The sequence below is a fragment of the Phascolarctos cinereus genome, unplaced genomic scaffold (assembly GCF_003287225.1).
Source record: "Phascolarctos cinereus isolate Bilbo 61053 unplaced genomic scaffold, phaCin_HiC Scaffold_1;HRSCAF=81, whole genome shotgun sequence".
NCBI lineage: Eukaryota > Metazoa > Chordata > Mammalia > Diprotodontia > Phascolarctidae > Phascolarctos > Phascolarctos cinereus.
In genome coordinates, this window is record NW_027555514.1 from 102,009,040 (window position 1) to 102,036,832 (window position 27,793).

Genomic DNA, 27,793 nt, shown 5'->3' on the forward strand with positions numbered 1-27,793 from the left:
CAATCTCTCCCTGTCTACTGGCTCATTTTCTGCTGCCTACAAACATGTCTGTGTCTTCCCCATTCTGAAAAACTCACTTGATCCTTCCATCCCCACTATTGTCCTCTATATCTCTTCTGACCTTTGTAGTAAACTCCTCAAAAGGATGTCTATAATAGGTACCTCCACTTTCATTCCTCTCTTCCAGATCCCTTATTATCTGGCTCCTGACCTTAGCATTCCACTGAAACTGCTCTCCAAAATTATGATCATCTTTTAGGTGCCAGTCCAGTGGCCTTTTCTCAGTCTTTCTTCTCCTTGACCTCTGTGGCTGCTCACACTGTTGATCACTCTTTCCTGGTTCTCCTACATATCTGACCATTCCTTCTGTGTCTCCTTTACTGGATCCCCCTCCAGTGTCTCCCAGAGTTCGGTCCTGGGCCCTCCTCTATTTCCCTCTGTTATTACTCCACTTGGTGATCTCATCAGCTTCCATAGATTGCTGAATATTTTCAGATCTACCTATTCTGCCACTATCTCTCTGCTACCCTTCAGCTCAGATCTCCAACTGCCTTTCAGACATTTCAAACTGGATATCCAGTAGACATCTTCAACTCGTTATGCCTTAAACAGAAATCCTTATCTTTTCCCCCAACCCTTTCCCCCTGCTAGCTTCCTCGTCACTGTAGAGGGCAACATCATCTGTCTACTTCTTCAGGTTTGGAATCTATGATTCCTCCTGGACCTCTCTCTGTCTTTTAGGCCCCCTTATTCAAGTTGTTGCTAAGGCCTGTTGATTTCACCTTTGCAACTTCTTGATTATACCTCCTGTCCTCCGACATTGTCGCCAGTCTGTTGGCCCTATTGTGATAACAGACTGGTGGGTCTGCCTGCCTCAACTCTCCCCACTTCATCCATCATTCAGTCACTAAAGTGCAGGTCTGATCATGTCACATACCTCTCCCCAGCTCAAACTCTAGTGAATTCCTGTTGCCTATAGGATCAAATACAAAACGCTCTATTTGGCATTCAGACATTCCATTTCTTGGCCCCAGGGCATTTTCCTCTGACCCTTCCATTCTCCCTCCTTTTCTCCAACTGCTGATCTCCCTGGCTTCCTTTAAATCCCACCTAAAATCCTACCTTCTACAAGAAGCTCTTCCCTCTGTCAATTATTCCTATTTATCCTGTATATAGCTTGCTTTGAATATATTTGTTTGCATGTCGTCTTTGGCCTCTTTTTGTATCCCCAGTGCATGGCACACAGTAGGTTCTTCAAAAATGTTCATTGATTGACTTTGACTTCCTATTCTTCAAGAGTCTATCCTTTTGGGTGGGGGGAGGGAATGAGCATTTATTAAGTGCCTGCTATGTACTGTTATCTCATTTGATCAGGTGCCGTTTCCTCCTTACTCCTGGATGACTTGGAAACTGTTATGGAATTCCCTGATGAAACTATGAAACCACAACCTGGTTTCCTGATTGTTGACCTTGGCTTCTACAGGTACAACAGAGAAGATCTTTGAAGAGAAGCATGATTTGTATGATGTTTATGTGGACAACCAGAATGTGAAGACGCACCATGAACACCTGCAGCCACTGCTTAAGCTCAACCAGTGCTGATAAAGAAAAATACCGGAGACTTAATGAGCAGAGGTAGGGGGGAGGTGCCAGTGTGAGTGGTAGGATGGGTCAGGGTAAAATGTGGGCCAACCTGCTTTGGGAATGAGAAGGTACAGGGGAGAATGGAGATAAATTATTATATTTCTCATTCTAGAAAAAAAGGAAAGAACCATTAAGCACTACTATGTGCCAGGCACTCTACTAAGCACTAGAGATAAGAACAAAAGGGAGTGGAAAAGATTAAATTAATTAAGGAGGTACAGAGGTAGTGCCATGGTCCAGAAGATTAGGAACCAGGCCAGGAGGGGAATGGAGACTCCAACAGGAATTCACCAGTGGGAGAAGGGTATGGCCCTTCATTTTGTAAGCAAGAATATACAGGTTTTCTGTTCTGCCCACTCCCTGGGAACTTTTCTGCCCATTCAGAACTAGCTGTGTAATACTTAGAGGAAGGGAAGTAAAAGAAGAACCTCCTCCTAAGGAAGGCAGGCTCCTTCTGTAATGCTGTCCCATTTTTTACCCAACTTGATGAGGGCCACGGGACTTAATCGTGTTGATCTACTTTATATGGCTTCATACCCAGAGTGCCCTTAAGCAAAAGTGGAAGAGATGCAATTAGCATGATCTCTGGGCAAACTGAGTTTGAAAAGAGAAGGGAAAAGCCTGTGTTCTGGTTCTGATTAGTTCTCCCTTGCCCATACTTTTCTCTGTTCCTTCTTTCCCATTTTTTACTACCTGGTTTCACACTGCTGGGTCTGCCCATTGGATTAGTCAGGGAGCCTGGTATAACCACCCAGCTGTCTGCATGATATCCTGGGATTCTCAGGCAGTCTGCAAATACTTGACTACATTCTTCTTTAAAACAGGCAGATGCTGTTGTACTCTCAGGAGGTGGGTGAGGACTGCAACCCTTGTGAAGAAGACCTCTTTGTTCTGTAAGTTGGCCCCTTTTTAGGAGTTAGACTATTAACCAACACTGTAAAAGGAACATCCCTAAGTTGTCTTCCTGATTCTCCTCTGTTCTGCATCAGTTCATAGAAGTCTTCCTAGGTTTCTCTAAATCCATCACTTTTGTTATGGCACGATAGTATTCCACTACATTCGTATGCCACAATTTGTTTAGCCATTTCCTGACTGATAACACCTCCTTGGGTTCCAGTTTTTTTGCCATTCCAAAAAAAATGCTATATTTTTCTAAGGGTAACACTAGGTCAAAAAATAGACAGTTTAGAGAATTGTGGGCAAAGTTCTAATTGAAATAAGATTAGTGATTCTAGACATTAGTGGCTGTTCTTATTAATAGGCATTCTTTCAAATAGAGTGTTCATAAGTTTTTATTTATTCTAGCTCATTTTCAGGATTTTAGATACTAAGCTATTAAATCAGCCTAAGATCAGTTTCTTCCAGCTATCTTGACGTTACTTTCTCATTCTGTATTTGTAGATTTATACTAATTAAATGTCAAATTACTCATTTCAACTGTATTAAAAACATTTTATAAGATTCATTCTAAGCTGTTGAGACCTTTCATGATCTTCACTGATTCTGTCAGGTAATTTAGTACATTTTTATTAAACCCCTGATACATACAAGGCAGCATGCCATAGTCAGGTTGGAGTCAAGTTTGGCCTCTGACATCTACTGGCTAGGTGATCTTGAGCAACTCATTTAACCTCTCAATGTTCTAGGCAGTTCTCTCAAGATTAGAAATTGCAGAGAAGGTTCTAATCTGTATTGGTAGGGGAGTTTCCTTACCTGGGACTTCCCATACCAAGGAAATCATCTATCCCTGTGGACAAGGTATTATGCTAAGTGCTAGAAAAAACAAAAGTCCTTCCTTCAAAGGGCTTATATTATCCTAGGCCAGGGTTCTTTGACCTGGGATCTTTGAACCCTAAGAGTGTCCATGCATAAATTTGGGGGAGGGTTGTCTATGAACGTGGAAGGGAAGAAAAAATTATACCTTAATTTTCACTAATTGAAATATAACATTTCCTTCAGTTATGAATGTAAGCAAGGAACTTCACAGGCTTCATCAGACTGACAGAAGACTGCACAAAAAATGGTTAGGAACCCCTGGATTTGGGTACCTAATATATAGAAAAAGAAGTAAATACAGGATTATTGTAGGCAGGAGAACCCACTAACAACTAAGAGAATTAGTGAGAGCTTCAAAAGGGCCTTAAATTGATCCTTGAAAAAAGGTAAGGTTTTTAAGATGCATTTTCCTCCTTACCTGTCTTCCTTAAAAGGAGTATTACTACCCCTTTCTGGACCCTCTCTCCAATGAGTTCTTGGACCTTTCCATGACTGTTCATCTCATGTCACATGTTACTTTCTTCAAATTTGGCTTAGTTGATCTATGTGAACAGTTTTCTCCTTGTCTCCATTTTCAGTTTAAAGTTCTCTCTCCTGGGAAAAGTAAGTGGTCCCTTTCCCTCCCTTCCAGCCCCCTTAAAAAGTCCTTTGCCTTTTAAACAGTGAATGCTTTGAAATACCTTGAAAACAAAAGTATCAATGGTTTCCTCACATTTGAGTTTTCTTGTAATTATTTGGGTGAACTTTGTTCCATTTCTCATGCTATAACTTGGGCATTACAGGTTTTTCTTAGAGCAGAACAGGAGGATATTCCAGACTTTGCTGGAGGTCTCCGCAAGCCAGGACAAGACCCTGACAGCAGAGCACGCCCGGGGAATGGGCCTGGACCCCCAAGGGGACCGAAGCTTCCTTATGGACTTGCTGGAAGCATATGGCATTGATGTGATGCTAGTCATTGATAATCCCTGCTGCCCTTAGAGAGGGCTGATGAAGAAATGACTCCCTCGTGTGAAGAGAAGCACACCCCTGGAATTCACCCCACTGGCTCCCAAAGGATTTCATTTTTATTTAACAAGTTTATATGAAAGAACATTACTTATACTTTTCAAACAAATGTAACTTTTACATTTTCCTTTTGTCCCCTTCCTTATCACTCAGATTGAACAACCTTGGTTTTGTATTCTGGCTTTGATAGAACTTTCACCCCAAAACTGTCCAGGTTTTTGGGTCTGGTCTGACCTTGGGAAGTGAGAGAGAAAGCTGATTTCTTAAGGAGATCTTCTAGAGTGACTCAGGGATGAGATCAAGTGGAAGATTGGTTACCAGGACAGCCGGCTTCTCTAAAACATTGGAACGGACTTCAGGAAGGTTGTAGAATTTCTGTAACCGGCAGTGTTCAAGAGAAGACAACCATCTGTCCAGTATGATTGAAATACACCATTACCTGAAGGCAAGGGACCAGATACCTTGAGTCCCTGGATGTTATTTTAGGATTTTGATCCTCTGATCTCATCATGTGAATTCCTGTTCGGTGGGCAGTTGCTTCAACTAAAGGAAGCAAGTACACTTTTGGTGGCAGTGACTGTAGGGCAGGACACAAGTATGCGTCTCAGCCTAAGTACTACTGAAAACTGGTCTAATGTCATAGGAAACTTGCAAGAGTTGAAACACTTTTCCAGGACTGCTACAGGCCATTCATTCCCTTTTCCCTCCATTCTAAATCCTACATAGCTCAAGCTAGAGCTTGGATGGGGGCAGGGGTTGACTACCATGCCCTTGACAAAAATTTTCCTGCGGGTTAATTTCCACTGAGGGCTATGTGTGCTGGGTTTAAAGGGCAGAGTTTATTTTATAGAATAGAAAAGTGGCATGAAACTGAAAGTTAAACTCTTTAAAATCTACTGAGTACTGGGGCTGGTTATCTCAACTGGTCACAGTATTATATTAAACAAAGCTAAGGAAACAGATGTTATCTCTTTTAAAGGTCCTATTTATCTTTAGTATGAAGGGCCATGCATGGCATTTTTGAGTCTAGTAGCTGAAGCCAGAGACAGAGAAGTTAATTTATTCCCTTCCTTGGTAGGAAGGAATCTCAACAGTGCCTTCTCTGAGGGTAGAGTGGTCAAGAACACTACTGAACACGAGTTGTGGATGCATCCAATTTCCCACATAGAATATGGCTGTGAAAGGCATCCAGACAGCTAAGTAGTGGGTGACTGCCCTCCTGTTAACTTGGAGGAAGAGGAGGGGAACTGTTAGCTGCAGTCAGTAGCCTGCTTCTGGGAGCTACAATGAGACCTTTCACAATCCAGGGATTGTGGGGATATGGTGGGATAGGAACTATTCTTTCTCCTGGCTCTCAGTTTTCATAGCCTGGGCTGTTTTGGGAAGTGCTTTCTCCCCCTTCTTTCTCTTGCTAAGAGAGAACCATGATCCAGAGATGAATTGCCACAGTTGGGAAGAACAATGAGGAAAAAAATGAATTATATTTTTTTACCATCAGGGATGACAAAAGCTTCTGCTTTCTTTAGAAGTGTTTGCTGAGCCTGGCTTTTAGGGTGTGAAATTCAAGTAATGTGAAATGCAGATATACTTGATGGTAATACAAACACATTCTCCATATTCAGGGTATAACTTTTTTTTGGTAGATCCATAAATAACTAAGTATGGACTTTCAAATATAGACAGAAAAGATTTAATGAATTTCTTTTTTTGCTATGGGTGCAGTGGCCAGCATTCCAGTGATGCAAGTATTTGTAAAGGAAAAAAGAAATCTAACTTCCTCTGTTACTCCATTGTCTTTAAAATGCCTCTACATTCATAGGATCTAAGGTTTAAAGAGACCTTTGGGGCTATATATTCAATCTGAGGTACAATCCAGCCTCTTCTGTCATTATCCACTAATTTTGCCGTATGCAAGCAGGTAAGGATTTTACCCTCTAATTCCTGCAGAGCTTACGCACCTGATCATCCCCATAAATTCCCTTAAAGCAGACTGGAAACCAAGGGCCTGGACCTCATGACAGAAAGGCACCCACTTAGGTACATAGGATGTCAGAACTATTTAAGAGGCATTAGCCAGGACAAGTCATTCTGTGGACTCCAAAATGTCTTCTTGCTTTAAAGTCCAGCTCATTTTACACAGAGTTAGACAGTGACGGTACTCATCGAGGTAAGGCAAGGAGACAGGATTCAAAGCTGTCTGGTGTGAGCCTTCTGACTCAGTCAGACCTGAAGCATTCCTTCTCCCTAGTATGATTATCATTCTTGATTTGCAATATTAGACCAGGGGCTTCGCACACTACTGAACCGTAGTGAATGGTCACTGACTTGAAATAGAAAACATTTTGCTCTCATAGGGCATCAGCCATCAAAGCATCACAGATGTTTCTCATTCCTATTTTTTTTGGGGGGGGTGGGGGGTAAGCAAGCTAGAGATTAAAAGGAACATGAGGGATTTGCTTAGGTAGAATCTGTGGTACATAGTCGCATATGTAACTTACCTTGTTCTTCTCTGTTAAAATAAAGCAAAATTTGAGACCAAAACATGTATGTAAAAAACCCACATAGTGTGCAAATTCCCATACCAACTACTGATCCATCACATTTCAACCTGAGCAGTGGAGGATGAAGATAAATTTAAAACCTTACTGCCATCTTGTTGTTTTTAACAAAAGCTGTGAGAATTGAAGGTGCTTATGTTTGAGCAAACTAGAAAATCCTTTAAAATAGAACTATGAAGTTACTTGCCTTTAGAGGAGTTTTTTGGGGGAACCCCTTGTGAAGAGCAACAACTAAATTGACCTTTTAATGGCAGTGGTGCTCCCCAGCCAAGGAGAGGTAAAAACTTACACTCTAGGCAACATGGGCCAGTGGTCTTGCCAATCCTAGCAGCTCAAGCCTGTAAGGACTGAGGGTCACAAAGAGTCAATGTTCCCCCAAGATCTGATGCTCTGTAGCAGTAAGAGCCAAAAAAAAAACCTGGGGAGACCCAAGAATAGGTGTCTTATCACCAAGATCTGCCTTTGCACTTGACTGATGGGACCACGAATCCCTTGCTTTGGGTGGTAAAAGCTTCAGCCTCCCCATCCCCTGAACTGTTGACTGCAGAGCAGCCCCCTTACCTTTGTAGAGCCCATGCATCCTTTATGATAATGTGTAGGACTTTTTCCTATTAAAAAGGGATGCTACCGCAGTTTGACTTGACAGTCAGATACAGAAGTGGAAGGACAGAAAATTGAAAGAGAGTAGAGTCCATGCCTTTCAGCATGTCCTTAAAAGATGTGATTAGAAATCTTATCTTGACTGCTAATAGGTCTATGCTCTAAAGAGCTATAGAAGATTACTGAATATTGTTAGAAAATCCTGCAAATTGATTTTTTTTTCTTACAGGAAAGGAAAAGTTATTTTTCTATCAGTGACTAAATATTTAAGGGATTTCAAAACTACAATGCTGGAAGAAGGCAATTTTGTTATATTAAGGAAACCTGCCCTAAAAGAAGCCACAGGAGTATGATTTAAACATCTTAGCAGAGATAGTTGTCATCAAATATGAATATTCTCTTCTTAGGAAATAAGGTTTAGTTATTCCTGAAGGAGATAACATAACTAGTTACACCAACTACAGAAGAAATCTATTTTCTTAGCAGTAAAGCTGCATATTCCTGACCAATCAGCTCCTGTTAATAAACTCCCTTTGTTCTGATGGAAAGGTTGAAGGGCAAGGGGGTGGGGTGGGAGAGAGGAGAAGAAATGTCTAACCCTCCTCCCCCCCATTAGGTTTATTCACTTCATTCAGGTCAATCTTTGGTCATCTTAGAAGCCCCTGTTAAATTTAAGAAAAAACAACAGATGTGGATGAATATAATCTAATTCCTCTTGCCATGTGACCAGTGCGGCCTCCTGAACACCTTAAAGATGGAAAGCACATCTATTAATGTTATGCTAGCAATAACAAAAACCTGACGGTTTCCACCCCCTCTCCAAAACCTCTTTCCCTGAAGAGTCTTTACCTACCAAATATGAAACCACAAAATCAGTAGGGTAAATACCACTCCAACGACAATGCTTGCAAAACCCTACTAACTCTTAGCTGTGGCAATTCCAAAGGCCCGAAGGCTGGGGTTAACCCTAATGATAAGACAAAAATGGCACTTGAGTTTGTTCTGTTGTACAAATGGTTACTGGATAGTTTATATCATACCTGTATAGATCTGAGCCAAGTAGTCTACAGAGGCTGATATGACCAGAGTTATGGAAAAATCGTTTTTACAATTAAAGTTCCCATTTTAACATGAATACATGGGTTGTAATCACTCTGTGCCTGGTGGTAAGGGGCTTGGATGTGCCTGGGCTTATGTTGGGACATGCTGATCCTTGGGGGATGCCTGAAAGGTTGCTGCTTCTAGAGGTCCACCATTCCTTTCGGGACAGCAGCCATCCCTAGGAAGTCAAGGAGGAGAGAGGATAAATTTACAAGTTCATCTTGAAGAGAAAATTCATTATTCCACTTCAGTTGAATATTCCAGCTTCAAGAGTGAGTGATGCAATTAAGACCAAACATCTGTTCCACAAATATTTTTGTGGAAAATATTAGGGAGTAAGTACTGGAACTAACTTTATTCGTAACAGAAACCTCCTTTGCTAATGCCTGCCTGTCAGGATCTTCTCTATAACTTATTTTATGGATTCTTAACCTGGAAGTTCACAAACCATGTATTTCAGGTGGTAGTAAACTTGAATGGAGTAAAAAAAAAAAGTAATACCTTTATTTTCACTCTAATTGAAATTGAGAATCTTTCAATTATGAATATAGGCAAGAAACCACAGTATTACTTCACTAGACTACCTACACCAAAGGGATCTACTGCACAAAAAGTTAAGAATCCCTGTCTTGAGGTTTGCCTGCAGCAGAGGTATCAAATGTGCTGCACCAGATAAATGTAATTGGGAAATATTTAGTGAAACAAAAATACAGTAGAACACAGATGATGTTAATACGTAGTTTTTAAAGTCAATATGCAGCCTGCAGAGATCCTGATGTACAGTGTAGTGACCCAGTTTCTATCTGAGTTTGACAATACTAGCTTACAGTACTGAAAAATTAAGTCATTTATCCAGGGACATACTGCCAATATCATTTGTTAAAAATTTTATTCTAATGTAGTAATCTATTTTTAAAATGTGGTTAATGATAAAGGTTAGGTTTTATTTCATTAAATTTTTTTTTTGGTAGAGGGCAGTGTTGTGCCCTGAGACCATTTACTGTCGATAAGCAGCTTTGGAATAAAAAACCCATTCTGTTCCTTCTTTAGTGTCTCGTCAAAGCAAACCAGCATCAACATATTTACAGAAATATGTTGTTCTAAGTAGAACGTTTTGATACCAGGTTTCTTGCTGCCCAGTGCTACCCCTACAGATGTTTCTTTATAAGATAAAGTAGAGGGTAGGCTACGTGGTGCAATGCATAGAGCCCCAGCTCTGGGGTCAGGAAGACCTGAGTTGAAATCCAGCTTCAGACACTTAATACTTTCTAGCTCTGCAACTCTGGGCAAGTCACTTAACCCCAACCCTCACCAAAAAGAAAAAAAATAAGGCATAGTATGGAGAAAAGCAAAGAAATAACATCACAATATGGATATATATTCTCAAAGAGACAGAAGAGCAAATTCACAGGAAGAGTTGGCCTTACAATTTCACTAGTAAAATAAAGCTGTATAATGTAGAACGAATACACACACACACACAATGTAGAAAACAAAATACATATATAAATATATAATATAGAAAACAAAAACCAGAAATGTACTTCCACTTAAAATGTTAACATTAAAAACAAAAATGGATGGTGGCAGTATATAATACTAATTCTGTTCAATACTTGCCCTCCACCATCAATCCAAATGCACAATTTGGGTAAGCGACTAAAGTAATGGAGAAAATAGCCCAGAAAACTAGGTAGCTGCTCTGTTTCAGATAAGAAACTCACAAGTCAAAACATGGAAGGAGGAAAACAAATGGTTTTTGCTGTTTATAGGCTCTGTTATAGAAAACAATGTTACAGAAAACACCCCATATATTGCATAAGGGGAGGGGGGAGAGAAACAATTGACATTTAAATAGCTCTTTATATTTTTACATACATTGTATCAGCTGATTCTCAAAATGCCCCTGTAAGGCAGGTAGTATAAGTATTTCTCATTTTATAGGTGAGCAAATGGAGGCATAAAAGCTTAATTAACTAGCCCACAGTGCAGCAGCTACTAAGACAGCCAGGATTCGAATCCTAGTCTTCTGACTCCAAATTTGGCGATCCTTTCTACAACTAGAAATTACTACCCCTTTTTTTTTTGGCTTTTTGGTGAGGCAATCTGAGTTAAGACACTTGCCCATGGTCACACAGCTAGTAAGTGTCAAGTGTCTGAGGCCATATTTGAACTCAGGTCCTCAAAATTACTATTTTTTACAATCATGATCACTTCTCCCTGGGGAGGGGCTGAGGAGAAGAGGAATGATAGATAGGCTGTCTTTAAATATATTTGAACCTACTCAAAATCAGGCAGTCTAGTTTAATATAAAGAACACAGGTCTAGAGTCAGAAGATGTGGATTCACATACTAGATATGTGACCATGAGCAAATTGTTTAACCTAATTGAAATCTTTCTTTATCTGAAAAATGAGGATAATATTTACATAAAACTTATCTCATAAGGTTGCTGCAAAGGAAGCATTTTTGAAAACCTGAAAGCATTACAAATGTTAAGTTATTATTAAAGCTCCTACTTGAGAAAGAGGAAGCACAAGTGAAATATAGAAATATATGTTAAGACAAATTAGGCAAGCTTGGGAGGAGATATGTTTTGGTTTTTTCAGGGGGTGATGGGAGGCAAGGTGAAGAGCTGGAGAGAAAATTCTGCTCCGAGCCAACTTTCCTTCAGGACTTTTTGTTTTTTCCTTTCCTGAACTGCGCTTATATTCATTTAAAGGTTCAAAATCAGGTGCATCACAATATCATATTCCAACTTAAGGGAGAAGCCACTATATATGTGTTTTCTGTTAAGGCAGGGTCAAGTCAAGAGGAAAATGAAAATGAGGGTTTGCAAACAAGGGCATCACCTCAAGAAGTACCAGGGCCAGAAAAAGCCTCCAGGGAAAAGAGCGCCACCCTAAAGGGCAACAGCAAGTGAGTGGATTTAATACTTGAAGGAACTGTAATTTTATCAGTGCAGATACTCCCACTAAGTAAAAAACCTCTCTATGACCATGCACTACTGTAGGTGAGGAGAGGTTGCTATCTCCTGCAGCCAAACTGGGAATGAAATGGCCAGACTGGCCCCAGAGAGGAGGAGCAGAGTCTACTACCAAGCCCATACTCAACCCTTCCCAGGTGAGTAGGACCTGAGTTTCTATTCCACTGGCCTTGCTTTGAGGAAGAAGGGTCACCTTCTGGTCATGTTGACACATCAGAGGAGCACTGTGGGGGCTGGGGGTAAAAGATGACCCCACCCTTTTCCATTTAAACATGTGCTGTTTGGCGGTGTAAGAAACTCGTTGAAAGTCAGGATACACACCAGGGGAAACCAACATCAAAAAGGGTAGACTGTCGAGACAAAAACTGCAGCATGCTTTTAATAGAAGATGGCAGCACAACAGATGGTAAACAGGACATCTGGGGATGCTCCAGGTGGCAGAGGGCACTCTGCACAAGAAGGCCCCGAGATAACAAGGTGCTGCTATTCAGAGTGTGGTCCCCGAGCACAGCCTGACAGTCTTGCAGCGCCCCCACGGCTCCTCGAGAAGAGCTGACTTCTGTCCCCTTGTCCATGGTCACTGCACAGGCACCTGGAGCATCTTCTCCCTCTGTCGTGGGTCACAAAAGAACTGGAGCTTCTTGGGCAGCAGCGTCACCTCCACACGCATGGCTTCATACTCTTCGCTGTCAATGCTGAAGGAGCCACCTGTTCCCTGTACAGAAGAGACGGAAAGAGAAGGTCCATTTAAAATAACAGTAGACAATATAAAATACTTGGGGAATCTACCTGCCAAGACAAACCCAGGAACTCTATGAACACCACTATAAAACACTTTTCATACAAATAAAGTCAGATCTAAACAATCGGAAAAATATTAATTGCTCATGGGTAGGCCAAACCAATGTAATAACAATGACAATTCTACCTAAATTAATCTATTTAGTGCCATACCAATCAAACTATCAAAAATTATTCTGTAGAGCTAGAAAAATAATAAAATCCATCTGCAATAACAAAAGCTCAAGGACATCAAGGGAATCAAAGAAAAAAATGCCCCAAAAGGCAGTCTAGCCATTGTGGTTTGTCCTTCATTCCCAAAGAGGCCCATGACATCAGGAAGATGATGCCATGACTTGCAAGTGAATTGGATTTAAGTGAGGGAGGGCTGTGCAAGGTCACCAGCCTCACTTTCTCCTCCACAGCCTTCTCTAGATCTCAAACTATATTATAAAGTGGTAATTATCAAAACAATCTAGTACTAGCTAAGAAATAGAGTGGTCCATCTGTGGAATAGATTAGGTACAATTTACATTATCGTAAATGGCCATAGTAATGTAGTATATGATAAACCCAAAGATCCAAACTTTTGGAACAAAAACTCATCATTTGAAAAAAACTGCTGGGAAAACTAGAAAACAGTATGGCAGAAACTAGGTATAGACGAACAGATCACACTCTATACCAAGATAAAGTCAAAATGCAAATTAAATGATACCATAAGAAAATTAAGAGAGCACGGAACAGTTCATCTGTTAGATTTGTGGATAAGGGAAAAATTTAGGGCCAGAGAATATACAGAGCATTACAAAATGCAAAATTTTGACTATATAAAATTAAAAATTTTTTACACAAACAAAACTAATGTAACCAAAATTAAAAACAGAAAGCAGAAAACTGGGGAAAATTTTTTTGCAACAAGTATCTCTAATAAAGGCCTCATTTCTCAAATATATAGAGAACTGGGTCAAATTTATAAAAATAAAGTCATTCCCCAATTGATATGGTCAAAGGATATGAACAGGCAGTTTTCAGTCAAAGAATAAGTTATCTATAGTCCTATGAAAAATGCTCTAAATCACTACTGATTAGAGAAATACAAATTATAACAACACTGAGATACCACCTCACACCTGTCAGATTGGAAAATGTAGGCTGTTGGAAAACTGAGACACTAATGCACTGTTGGTGGAGTTGTGAACTGATCCAACCATTCTGGAGAACAATTTAGAACTATTCCCAAAGGGCTAATAAAACTATGCATACCCTTTGATCCAGCAAAACCACTGCTGGATCAATATCCCAAAGATATCCCCCAAAAAGGGAAAAGGACTATTTGTACAAAAATATTTATAGCAGCTCTTTTCGTAGTGGCTAAGAACTGGAAATCAAAGGGATGCCTGTCAATTGAGGAATGACTAAACAAGCTGTGGTATATGATTGTAATAGAATATTATTGTGCTGTAGGAAATTACAAGCAGGATGATTTAAAAGAAGTTGGAAAGACTTACATGAACTGATGCATAGTGAAATGAATGGAACCAGGAGAATGTTGTACACAATAACAGCAACACTGTCCAATGAAGAACTGTGAATGACTTAACTATTCTCAGCAAAAAATGATCTAAGACAATCCCAAAGGACTAATGATGAAGCATACTATCTGCCTCCAACAAAAGAACTGATGTTAACTGAATACAGATTGAAGCATGCTATTTTTCACTTTCATTTTTTTCTGTTATTCAAGTGTTCTTGTACAAAATAACTAATATGGAAATGTTTACATAATTTAAAAAAAGAAAGAAATAAGAATCCCCCAGAAAGCAAATATCAAATCCTGGCTTTGGAAATGATTTTTCCTTGTACTTTCTAAGGCAAAGTGAAGAAGTACCTTCAGTGTTGGAGGCTAGGATCTCTGAAAACACCCCAGTCCCAAGGAAGAATAAGATGAGAGCTTGCATTTTATAGAATGCTTTACATTTTACAAAGTAATTTTCTTAACAACAATCACCCTGTGAAGTAAGGGGTACACATACTATTACTCACATTTAATGGATGAGAACACTGAGGGGGCCCTGCTTTCTTCATACAGCTAGTAAATGTCAGAGCTGGAATTTGAATCCAGGTCTTCCAGCACCAATCTAATGCTGATTCCATATGCCATGTTGCCTCAGAAGAGTTAAAAGACGGATGATGCAAGCCTACTGCCCCTGAACTCTTACCTCAGGAAGAAGCAACGTACACCGGCTGGCTTGGAGGTACTCGGAGCCTTCAGGACACGTGTGAGGGTCTCTCATCTTCTGACTTCTGTTGAAGCGGGAAAAAGCAAGCTTAGAAACTGACAGAAGTAACTGTAATTAGGAATCTACAATGCAATGAAGACAATGCAATGAAGGAGTAGAACTAAGGTGTGAGCACACAGAAGCCAAAGAAAGAAAATTCCCAAACACGACTGAACACAGCAGCCAAAGAAGGCCTATCATGGCCATTGTCCATTTCAGACACAAACTCTCACTCGGCTCTGGAGACCTGGAGACAAAACGCATTACCAAAGCCTATGTGGGAAACATCACTGTGCCCTACAACAAAGATTAGTTCTTTAATTCAAAGTAGTACTGCCTCTGCTTGTGTTCTGGGCTCTTAAAATAATCTAAAAGGAAATTCATCAACTAAATCAGAATGAAGCTGTGTTGTGAAAAATAACAAAAAACAATAAAACAGACAACATTACCCCCGTCTCCCCCACAATCTTTGACCTCTTGATATAAACCCTGGTTTCAACAACACTAATTCTGAATCAAAAGACAACTTTTACTCTAAATCAAATCAGATGTGCATCTAAGAATTGCTAAGAAATATCTTCAATTTGTATAGCCCTTTATAGTCTATAAGTGTTTTCACCTATAATAATAATAATACTAAATCACATTTATATAGTGTTTTAAGATTTACACAGCACTTTTCTTATAAACACTGAGGGATGAATTGTCCAAATACTCCCACCATTTTACAGACAGGATCATCAGAGTCTTAGAGAGATTACATGATTTGTTTGTGGTCATGCTGCCAGGAAGTACCTTTCTATCCTCTCACTTGGGCTACTACAATAGCCTCCTAACTGGTTACCCTATTTCAAAACTGCTCTTCAAGCCATCCTCCACAGAGCTACCAAAGTGATTTTTCTTAAGGACAGACCTGACCATGTTGCTTTCCCACCAACAGAAGTCAGTCCAGTGGCTCCTTACGATCTCTAAGGTCAGATTCAGCTTGGCACAGTGGAAGAAGCACAGGCTTTAGAGTCAGAGGACCTGCCTCTGGTGCTCACTAGCTACGTAACCTAGAGAAGTCACTTAACGTTCCTGGGCCTAAGTTCCTCAACTGTAAAATGAAGGGGTTGAACTAGATCATTTCTGAACTATTCTTTCACCTCTATGGCTATGATCTTATGACCCTATGGTTGGCATTTAAAGCCCTTCATCCCTGACACCTGGGCTTATGCTCTACTTTAAGCATTCTATGCTCCAACCCAATTGGCCTTCTTGCTACTCCCTACACGTGACGTCACAGCTCCCATCCTATGCCCTGGACAGGCTGTCCTCCATGCCTGGAATATACTCCCTTCCTCACCCAAACTCTTAAAAACCCCCTAGCTTCTTTTTGGCTTAGCTCAGATGCCAATTCCTACATGAGGCGTTGTATGATTCCTCTCAGATGCTAAGGTATTCCCTTCAATATCACCTTTTATTTTGTACACAATATGTGTAAATGCTGCCTTCCCCCATGAATGCAAGCTCCTTGAGGGCAGGGACTATTTTCACTGCTATAACCCCCTCAACTAGCACAGTGCCAGCTTAATAAATACTTGTGGAGCCACAATTCAAATCCAAGTCTCCCAATTCCAAAATCCAACAGTCTTTCCACTATAGCACATAGCCTCTATAACCTTATTTGTAATTTATAATCTAGTTTTGTATCTCCTCTCCTCCCCGCCCCGCCCCACTGCCAGATCTTAAACAAGCACAGGGCTGAGATACTGGCACATTCCCCAGCAGCCAGCATGGGGATCTGCACAGTCAGCACTTAATACGACGAGCTGAATGAATGGTGAGCATGGATGAGCCTATTCAACCCTTAAAACAAAGCTGCTGCCAGGTTAAGGTAGGTAACATTATCCCCATTGCGCATTTGTGAAAACTGAGGTTTAGAGAGGCTGAGACTTGCTCAAGGTCATGCAAACGGTTAAGAGGTAGAGCCCCTAACTCCAATGCTTTTTCCATTGTACAACCGTAATCTCATCTTCACATGAACACAATGAGAAATTCAGTATTTGAATCCAGTCCTATACCTAAACTAAGTTGTTATTAAATCTCTCAAATCCACTGGGCAAGTGAAAGGCATAGGCTTCAAATGTAAAATACTTTAAGAAATGGAGAAAAGATAATAAGAAACCTAAGTGAATCAATCCAATGTTTATTTCCTAGTCTTCTAGCTATAATATTACATCTTCAAATACGAAACCTTCACTAGATTTAAAAAACACATCTTGAAATCCCAGATCTTATCCTACCTTTTCTGCTATCGATTATTCAGATGCACTGGATGCCATCCCCCTATACTGAGTAAAAGCAGATATTCTGCTTAATGAGAATGACACAAAAAATAACTTTCACCTACCCAGAGTCTCCTCTGCTATAGGGTCACTACTCTGTAGTTGTTGGATTAGACAAAGGTATCTGCGGTCAGCAAATAAGCAAGGCATTGTATGATACACACAACCTAGGCCGCAAGTCTGGATCTCAGAAGAAAGTGTTTCTGGGAAATCATCAAATGACTCAGTAACTCTTGGGGAGCAAATGATTAAAAAACCTGCATGGTAACTATGGAGGAGATAGGCATGAGAGGGACAATAGGAAAAAAAAGAAGAAACCAAAAGAGAGGGCAGAAGCCCGACAACTACTGGCAGAAATATTGGAAAAAAAAATAAGAGGAAGTGTGACTTTAGGAAAAGGGGAACTATTTCCTACCAGTACAGGCACTGTAGAAGTGACACAGCTGGAATATAGGCTCTGGCTTAGTAACCTCAGATTTCTTTGAGTACAACCTTGACTAAAAGGATTCAAATAAATGAAAAAATAAAAAACCCAAACCCTTTGTTTCTCTTTTTCAATATTCTTCTTCTAGCTAAGTAAAAAGCATAATCATGTTAATAATACTTCAAGACAATAAAGATATCAAGTAAGGGTAAATGATCTTTCCTTTAGTCTTCCCAAATTAATTTAGAATCAGAATTTTGGAGCTGTAAAGGACTTGAAGATCTTCTACTCTCTCTCCTTCCCTATCATCTAAAAGATGAGGCTTATGGAGCCCAGAAAGCTTAAATTATTTTCTCAAGGTAGCAGAATGAGGAGAAAAACTAGTCTCTTAGGCTCTTTGTCTCAAAGCTGTTTTGTGGTTTTCAAGAGGGATCATAACATTCACATGAGCAAGTGGCCAAACAAAAGGAAAACTGATTCCACAAGCCAGATGCGAGGGACTCTCTTGACTTTACAATCCCCCTAAAAAACAGGGCTCATCAAACTCTTCTCACCTAAATAAAGCCTGATGATTCTTCATGCTCCTTTTTAAAAATAATACATTTAATTCATACATATATACATACACAAACACACTTTTTAAAAAAACCATGCCTGTATCTTTTGATGGGAAAGTGGCTAGAGAGCTAGCGTCAGAATCAGGAAGACTTGTGTTCAAGTCCCACCGCTGACATACTGGCTGTGAGACTGTGAGCAAGTCACTTTCAGTGTCCCAGACAACTCTCTAAGACTAGGTTGCAGAAAACCTGCTGACCGGGAGTTCCCTTTACCAACAAAACCACAGGTCTCATCCCTATTCTTTCTCTGCTCCTGCCCTCAGAGTTCCAACTGTCCTGATATGGCTAAAATATTCTTTTTTGGAGGAACCCAGCACTACACACGATTTTCTTTTCCTACCCCTTCTGAAAATCCACAAATACAACAGAATCACGCCATCACAAGGATCTGCTCCTGTTCTCAAACTGCACAAGACAAAACCTAGCACAACACAATCAGGATCAGGAGGGAAGATTATTCCTATCAGCAGATGCCAGACTTAAAGAGAAGAGATTTCATCATTATCTAGCTTCAGTGACAACAGAAACCACAGCTCCTAGGAAAACAAAAGGCATTTTCCATATAGAGTAGATAAACCCAAGGCTGTATCTAGAGTCTGAAGATTCTGCACTGACTGCAGGAATGGCGCTCACTCAAGTGAGGCCCTCCCAGCTGCCAAAGCTGAGAGTTGTGAATACAACAGTAACCATGGGGATCCTGCTGCAGATGAATGTGCTTCTCCCCTCTTCAGGCAGTAGAGGGAGCACTGAGAACGAAAACCAACCAGGAGGCAGGTAAAGCCTACCCCTTGACCCAGAACCAAAGCAGCCTCTCCAAGACCAGCACGGCTGTGTGCTGTGGAGACTTAGAGAAAGAGTTTGTGATCCAAGGTCCGGCAGGAGTGGAGTTTCCAAAGAATCCTTCTGCACAAGGCCTCTTCTACTCCCCAGCAGCCAAGTGTCTTCCAGCTCTTCCCCTCCCCAAGTTCCCTTTATCTGCTTGGAATGCTGTGTATATACAGGCATGTATCTACATTATATACTGTTCAGATGTAAGCTCCTGGAAGGGAATGAAGGCAGGAAACTGCTTCACCTAGCAAAATCCCTGGTACATATGAGGCATTTACTAAATGCTTGATAGTTGATTAAAGTCCTGGGAAAGGAAAAAGGTGAGCTGGTCATTAAGTTCTCCCACTTTCCTGGTAGGTTAAAAAATAAGGCTGAAATGAACTATGTATGATCTTCTCATAAAGGACCCTGAAGGTGGGGGTGGAGCCAAGCATGGAAGTCCAATCTGAAAATTGAACTAAAATCCAACTCCATCAGATTCTCTCTTTTGATGCTCAAGACCACTGGTGAATTTGGAGAACACTAGAGTCTAAAACCTCACTCATTCACTCCCCAAACCAGCCTCTTTTCCTTTGTACTTACCCTATACTTATGAAGTCACTTTTACTGACAGTATCTGGTTCAATGCAAATGTTCATGAAATCTTCTGTGCCCTGAGAAAGAGAGTTCAGAAAACTCTTATTAGTGTTTCTAACACTGCAGCTAATAAGATTTAGCCTGGGTGTTCCCTCTGGATTGTTCATGGCCAAAGGAGGTTCAATTCAATAAGGCTTCAGTAAACGTTCAATGTGGGGAAAGCTTCATGCTAGATAAGGGAGAAAGATAAGTTTAGAAAGGACACAGTCCCTTGCTCTCATGGATCTTGCAGTCTGGCAGGAGGAGGCTTATGCTCTACAGCTGAGAAGTGTGCTTCTGACTTTTTCCTTCAGGGACTATGATTTTCACTTCTGTTTCTTATTTCCTAAGCCAAAATAGCTCAAAGATATTCATGGCAGAGACTGATCACTAAAAACAATAATTAGTATTATTAATGTAATTCCTGGTCCCATATGCAGACCTTCCTTCTGATTAGACACTTTTATGCCATGGAAATGTTTTTCAGATTTTCCATTCTTATTGATACCACCATATGGAGAGCCACATACAAGGTGTATAATATAAATTATGGAAAGAAAGGATGCCTTATGTGGTCACCTTGTGTAGGTCTCTCTTTCTACAACCTGCTGGTGATGGACTCATGGGAAGTCAATGGCCAGTAGTGGAAGCCTAGCTCTCCATGAAAAAATTCAAGTCCCCATCATGTAGGGTTCACATGCAGCCAATGGCCTACTTTCTTCTGGTTATAGTATTGTTTGAGTGACCCTCTGTTTAGTTTCTACTTTCCTGCACCAAGTTAGTTGGGAGATATTCAGGAGGACTATCACTTATCATATGGCATGAATAATAACAATAATAATTTATATGGCTCTTTAAAGGTTTGCAAAGTGCTTGATATAAATTACCTCATTTGAACCTCCAAAGAACTCTCTAAGATAGATACTATTATTATTTCCACTTTACAGATGAAGAAACTAAGGCTTAATTAAGTGATTTGTCCAGGGTAATGCAGCCCTTATGTGTCTGAGTAAGGATCTGAACCTGGGTTTTGCTGACTCCAAGTCCAGCACTATAACCACAACTCTACATAGCTGCCATATGTAGTATTTCAAGTACCTGTGATTTTGTCAGTTTGGGAATTCCCTCTACCAATGCAGACTGTAATCTGTTTGCAACTTTGAGAGTTGCCTGAAGTTCAGAGAAGTGACTTACTCATAGTTATGTCGATAATATAGGCCGTACGGGATTTCAAACCAAGTCTCCCTGACTCATAGGATAGTACTATCCACTATTCTACACTGTCTCTCTTCCATTAAAAAAACCCAGTAATTACTTTATTCCCTTTCTGGGTGAGAATGGCCAAAAGCTTCTTTGCAAGGGCCACAGTGACATACTAGAGCATAATAAAACCGGTACCCTAGCAAAAAAAAAAAAGAGAGAGAGAGAGAGAGAGAGAGAGAGGGAGAGGGAGAGGGAGAGGGAGAGGGAGAGGGAGAGGGAGAGGGAGAGGAGAGGGAGAGGAGAGGAGGGAGAGGGAGAGGGAGAGGGAGAGGGAGAGGGAGAGGGAGAGGGAGAGGGAGAGGGAGAGGGAGAGGGAGAGGGAGAGAGGGAGAGGGAGAGGGAGAGGGAGAGGGAGAGGGAGAGGGAGAGGGAGAGGGAGAGGGAGAGGGAGAGGGAGAGGGAGAGGAGAGAGAGAGAGAGAGAGAGAGGACAGAAATGCAATCTATTCGACTAGGGCACACCTTGCTATCTCTTACTTTCTGGTGCCGTGATCTCTGTACTCCAGATCTCCTATCTGCTTACCATACTGGCCCTTCATGCCTTAACTTGCCTTCTATGAACTCTACTCTTTTATCTGTTTGACCTAAGATACCCAACTGATCTATCCAATCCCATTTGCTCCTGTGAAACACATCCTCATGCTCAGCTGACCTATAAAATCTGATGTATTCCTACATAATCGGACTCCTAGTCTTGATTCTTCCTGACCAGCATTATTGTGGTCAGCCTGATCGACTGGGGCTAGCAGCAGCTCTGATTAGAAATGGCAAGTCTCAAAAAGTAGAAGACGGCTCTGCCCCTCTACTGGCAACTGCTGCACCAGGAATCACCAATGACTCCTCTCCACCCAGAAGCTTTGAGACTGACACTAGATGTCAGATTTAAGCAGATATCACGAGGCTTCCCAATGGCAACTTACAATCTATCCAAAATGGTAACATGGTGGGGCAGCTAGGTGCTGCAGTGGATAGAACACCAGCCCTGAAGTCAGGAGGACCCGAGTTCAAATGCGGCCTCAGACACTTGACACTTACTAGCTGTGTGACCCTGGGCAAGTCACTTAACCCCAATTGCCTTAAAAAAAAAGTAACATGGGCAGATGCAGAAGTCAGACATCATCCTCTACCTGAGAGGCTAAGACAAACAGTGACTAAGGACATATTTAAAAACTTCAAGCTGCATTGACTTTTTTTTTTTACTCTTTATGATTAGTCAGCTTTTCTTAGATGGTCTACACAAGAATGTCCATTATATCTGCATCCTTGGGTCTCTTTTCTCCTCTCTCTCTGCCTCATTTTAACTTTAGATTCAAATTCCAATTAAAGTTCAAGTTATTCCCAACAAATATGTTATCTAGATTTTGATGCCACCTCTCCTTCTCCACAGACATAAACAGCAAAGATGGAAAGGTAAAGCCAATAGAGTAGGTGGAGACACCCATGGTAAAACATGACAAAAGGCTCTAAATGGTTATGTGGCACTTCCTGGTAGAAACAGGAAAATTTTCTATGCTTCCCAACTTCTGTAACACTGGTAACCTTACATAAGAACTGTTTTTATATGAATGAATAAATGAAAGGCTCAATAAAAGTATATAATTTTTTTTTCCTTTTTGTAGGCAACGGGGTGAAATGACTTGTCCAAGGTCACACAGCTACTAAGTGTCAAGTGTCTGAGGCCGCATTTGAACTCGGGTCCTCTTGACTTCAGGGCCAGTGCTCTATCCACTGCTCCACCTACCTGCCCCAAAAGTATATAAATCTTAAAAATGTTATCTTGATCATGCTTTTTATCCTCTGTTGGCACCTGCCAATTTATAGAAGGGTTAACTAGTTTGTGACTTCACTGGTTTTTACATGTGAGTCCATCTATAATGCTAATATCATCAATCACATCAAGTGACACAGAGGATATGCTTTTCCCATTAGTTCACCAATATAAAAAATCTAAGGCACTTTACCAATCCCCTTGGAACTCTCTAAATCAGTGATTCTAAAATATGTAATCTAGGTCCTTGGGCTGGATCACAACACAAATCACATAAAACTGTGTTTTAAAATTTATACTGACAAGAGTGAACTGATGGCACTGATAGGCTACAGGTCCTTGTGCCCTGTCAAAGTGGCCTCGAGGACAGAGAAGCTGAAGAATCCTCTAGGCCAACACATGCAGGACCAGAATTCCTTACTAGAGCCCAAGAAGCTTCAAAACAACCATCCTCCCAAGCCATATGAGATACCATGGTGTGATAATCAGGTGATGTGGATCCTAGTCAGAGGCTCTAGAAGAAGCCCCCACCTCCTCGGGACTCAACTTTATCGTCTAGAAAGTGAAAAAGTTCAACTCCATGTTCCCTAAGGCTTCTTCTAGCTTTGACATTCTATGATTCCATGTCTCATTGGTCTCATCCCACATATGGTATGTCATCATCCCCTTCACATCCCTCCCCCCACCCCATCCTGACCCTTCCATCTCTATCCTTTCACTCATTTACATGGTACAAACCAAAACCTGAGCTGCAGAAAAACCACATGACCTACGCTGCCTCATGTAATGACACAAAAGACTGATTTATAACATGACTCTCTTACCGTCAGGTCAGGTCGACTGTTCCGTGTTGTGATGGATAATTCAAGGGTGGACAGCTGCACTTCTTTCCAGACCTCTGGCTTTACCTCCTGGGAGATGGCTGTGTGAATCCATTAGGCACAGGTCAATTACTTCCATTAGTGTTCCACTACTACCAATGCAAAATAAATGACTGGGGCCGTCAGCTTCTCAGTTCCCCTTCATTCTCCCTGCCCAGTCTTTCTGCTTCCTCTGCTTTATTTATTGTACATCTCACTTATCCACAGAGGAGAGAGAGAGTCAGAGTCACTGTGGAAGACCCATGCAGGAAACATTCCAACCCAGAGCAGCAGCAAAAGGAATAAAGAAGAGGTGGCCCATTCTTTGCCACAAAAACCAAACAACACAAGAGGTTCTTACTACTATCCACTGGGCTTAGCATGCTACCATGTAATGCATACTGCTGGGGCAGAGAAGAACTCAGACCAATTTATTTGGCAGTTTGAGTCCTGTGCTGACTGGAAGCAGAGGATGAACCAAATGACCTCTGAGAGTCTTTCCCAGCTTGAGTAGTGTCTCTGTATCTACCTTTGGAATGTGTGCTCCTCAAGAGAAGTGACTGTTTCACTCTATTTGTATCCCCTGAACCCAGTACAGCGCCTGGTACATAGCAGGCACATAATAATGCTTATTGATTGACTGGGGAAACTGGTTGAGGGCTCTTCTGCATAGAGGGTATCCCAGGCCTCTAAATAACCTCCCTCACCATCCTGAGGACGAGTCCAGTACGATGCAAGCCTTCGGAATATCCTCCTGTATAAAGCAGGCCTGGGAGGCTTTTCTTCTGGTTCACTGGGCAGTCTCTCAGTGGGTCCCACATACGAGATGGAGGCCTGATGTATCTGAGGCCACTCCTAGATTAACATGAAGATTAAAAAAAATGCTGCTAATGACAAGTCCTGGGAGATCTTGGACAGAAAGGTAACAATCTCATTTTCTTTCCTGTGAAATTTGTGGCCCTATGAGGAATTTGAAGACTGAATCCCTAGAGCTGATTCCTCATCACAGAGAGATTTAAGGAATCTTTCCTTCAAACTAACAACTTAGTGTATAACAGTCTTTCCCTTTAGGATAGGGAAAACAATGAAGATAATACACCAAGAAGACAAAACTAATAGTACTAAGTATGTGGAGTGAACCATTGCATGGCAAATTCAATTCACATATACAGATGCTAAAAAAAAAAAAGTATTGTGCTACATCAAGAATTACTTAAGTAAAAGACAAAGATACTAATTTTCTGCTTCCAAATCTATAATTAGAGCATCTCTGATTTCATTTGTCTCTCACAAATTAGCTCCTCCCCTTCAAATTTCTGAGCTTAGCAGTGGGGGGAGAGAGGGAGAGAGAGAGAGAGAGAGAGAGAGAGAGAGACAGAGAGACAGAGAGAGCAAGCGAGAGCACAAGAATGAGAACGTGTGTGTGTGTGTGTGTGTGTGTGTGTGTGTGTGTGTGTGTGTGTACAGCCTGTAAATGGACATGTAATAAAATGGTCTAATACAGAAAACAGAAGTCCTACAAGAGTCATCTGTGGTTCAAGAGTTGGAGAGCATCCCAGGCAAAGACATCTAATGTTTCATTATCAGAGATAGGAATTAGACCTGTGATTTCAGGGCTAGAGAGTAAGGACACTCCCTGATGAGGAAACTCCTTTCACCAATGCAGGTTAGTACCTTCTCTGCAACTGATAAACTCAATGATTTGCCTGAGCACTGGGAGGTTTAAGTGACTTACTGCCATCAAAATCTCATATTCCAGATTACCTTTTCCGGCCTGAAATCCTAAAACTTTCTCTTCTTTCTTCACATAAATAGGTTCTTTTTTCTTTCTTTCTTTCTTTTAGGCAATTGGGGTTAAGTGACTTGCCCAGGGTCACACAGATAGTAAGTGTCAAGTGTTTGGTCAGAGGTCAGATTTGAACTCAGGTCCTCCTGACTTCAGGGCCGGTGCTCTATCCACTGTACCACCTAGCTGCCCCTACATAAATAGGTTTTTAACCCTACTTCTTCTATATAAAGCAATTTTTAAATCTTTATTGTGTCATGGATCCTTTTGTTGAAATTTGTAGATACTTTCCCAGAGTGTTTTTAAATGCATAAATAAAATACATAGGATTAAAAAAACCCCTAATTATATTGAAATATGGTTTCACTGATATGAAATATATTAAATATATATATATGTGTGTGTGTATATATATATATATATATATATATATTTTTTTTTTAAGTTCACAGATTCCAGGTTAAAAGCCCCTGATATAAAGCCTTCTGTAACCATCTCTTAAGAAAGGTATCTAGGGTGGAGCCAAGATGGCAGAATAAAAGCAGTGACTTGCTTGAGCTCTCCCCAAAACCCTTCCAAATACCTGTAAAAAATGGCTCTAAACAAATTCGAGAACAGCAGAACCTACAAAAAGACAGAATGGAACAAATTTCCAGCCTAAGACAACCTAGATAGTTGATTAGAAAGGTCTATCGCACCGAACTGGGAGAGAAATGCAGTTCAGCTTGGGCACACATGCAGGCAAAGACCAGGCCTCAGCTAACCTGGAGCAGGCCTCACTCAAGGAACTGAATCACAGGCAGCTGTAGCAGTTTCCAGACTTCTAAACCCACAAATGCCAAAGACAACTTAGAAGGTCAGTACAAAAAGTCTACAACCTCAGTGAGAGAGAAGCTTTGTCCTAGCACAGCCCCGAGATGGCAGCTGGTTCTGAAGTTTCCTGGCTCACAGACTACGGGGGAATTAAGTGTGGTGGGGGGGGGGGGATTGTAGGGATCTCTTAGCTGGTACTAAGGCAGGATTCTCTTGCTTTGCCCACACTTTGATCTGGGTCACAGTTCTGGGTGGAAATCCTGGGGTGAGGACAAGTGCTAGCATGGTGGAGCTTGTAGTGGCAGTGCAGAGTGAATCCTCCTCACAGTTCTAAGGCAGAAAAGAGTGCTTGTGGTCACTCGTAGACCAGAGCACAGGCCAGGAAGTGAGTAAACACCTTGCCCCTGATCATACCACCTTGGAAAAACTGAAAACTCACATGTCCCTAGAAGTACCTCTGAAAACAGTTGCACAAAACTCCTGAAGCTTGGGACAGTACATTCTCCACAATGGAAGCAGACCCTACCTTAACAAAGAGTTTAAAACTCAATTAAATGGCTGGGATCATAAGCAAACTGTACAAAAAAAGTCAGACCATAGAATCTTTCTTTGGTGACAAAGAAGATCAAAACATACAAACAGAAGAAAAGAACAAAGTCAAGGCCCCTACATCCAAAACCTCCAAGAAAAATATGAATCAGGCCCAGGCCATGGAAAAGCACAAAAAGGATTTTGAGAAGCAATTAAAAGAAGAAAAGGAAAAAACTGGGAAGAGAAATGAGAGTGATGCAAGAAAGCCATGAAAAACCAGTCAACAGCTTGCTAAAGGAGACCCCCAAAAAAATACTGAAGAAAACAACACCTTAAAAAATAGCCTAACCCAAATGGCAAAAGAGGTCCAGAGGGGCAGCTAGGTGGCACAATGGATAAAGCTCTGGCCTTGGAGTCAGGAGGACCCAAGTTCAAATCCAGCCTCAGACACTTGGCATTTACCAACTATGTAACCTTAGGCAAGTCACTTTATCCCAATTGCCTCACAAAAAAAAAAATTCTAGTTGTATGACCCTGGGCAAGTCACTTAACCCCACTGCCTAGCCAAAAAAAAAAAATTTTTTTTTAAAAAAGGTCCAAAAGGCCAATGAGGAGAAGAATGCCTTAAAAAGCAGAACTGGCCAAATAGAAAACCAAGTCCAAAAGCTCATTGAAGAAAATACTTCCTTAAAAATTAGAATGAAGCCACTGAAAGCTAGTGACTTTATGAAAGATCAAGACATTGTAAAACAAAACCAAAAGAATGAAAAAAATAGAACACAATATGAAATATCTCACTGGAAAAACAACTGACCTGGAAAATAGATCCAGGAGAGAGAATTTAAACATTATTGGACTATCTGAAAGCCATGATCAAAAAGAGAGCCTAGACATCATCTTTCAAGAAATTATCAAGGAAAACTGCCCTGATATTCTAGAACCACAGGGTAAAACAGAAATTGAAAGAATCCACAGATCCTCCTGAAAGAGATCCCCAAAGGAAAACTCCTAGGAATATTGTAGCCAAATTCCAGAGTGCCCAGATCAAGGAGAAAATATTACAAGCTGCCAGAAAGAAACAATTCAAGTACTGTGGAAACACAATAAGGATAACACAAGATTTAGCAGCTTCTACATTAAGGGACCGCAGAGTTTGGAATATGATATTCTGGAGTGCAAAGGAGATAGGATTACAACCAAGAATCACCTACCCAGCAAAACTGAGTATAA

The 27,793-nt window shown here is 40.9% G+C and overlaps 2 protein-coding genes across 3 annotated transcripts in view; one reads left to right on the forward strand and one right to left on the reverse strand.

Annotated features, from left to right (window-relative positions):
* The window catches only part of DENND11 (DENN domain containing 11), a 53,680-nt gene extending 44,962 nt beyond the window's left edge, over positions 1-8,718 (forward strand). The window contains 4 exon segments of the mRNA XM_020997956.1: positions 1,484-1,593; positions 1,595-1,635; positions 2,469-2,537; positions 4,203-8,718. Coding sequence (XP_020853615.1) covers positions 1,484-1,593; positions 1,595-1,635; positions 2,469-2,537; positions 4,203-4,398 — 416 coding nt within the window. The 3' untranslated portion in view covers positions 4,399-8,718.
* A 3,303-nt stretch (positions 8,719-12,021) lies between these two features.
* AGK (acylglycerol kinase) overlaps positions 12,022-27,793 on the reverse strand; it is a 99,861-nt gene continuing 84,089 nt past the window's right edge. For both annotated transcript variants that reach the window (XM_020997957.2, XM_020997958.2), the window contains exons 12-16: positions 24,141-24,288; positions 23,398-23,495; positions 19,511-19,581; positions 14,673-14,757; positions 12,022-12,385 (exon numbers count right to left, since the gene is read on the reverse strand). In XM_020997957.2, the coding sequence (XP_020853616.1) occupies positions 12,248-12,385; positions 14,673-14,757; positions 19,511-19,581; positions 23,398-23,495; positions 24,141-24,288 (540 nt within the window). In that variant the 3' untranslated portion in view covers positions 12,022-12,247. The remainder of the gene's footprint in view (positions 12,386-14,672; positions 14,758-19,510; positions 19,582-23,397; positions 23,496-24,140; positions 24,289-27,793) is intronic.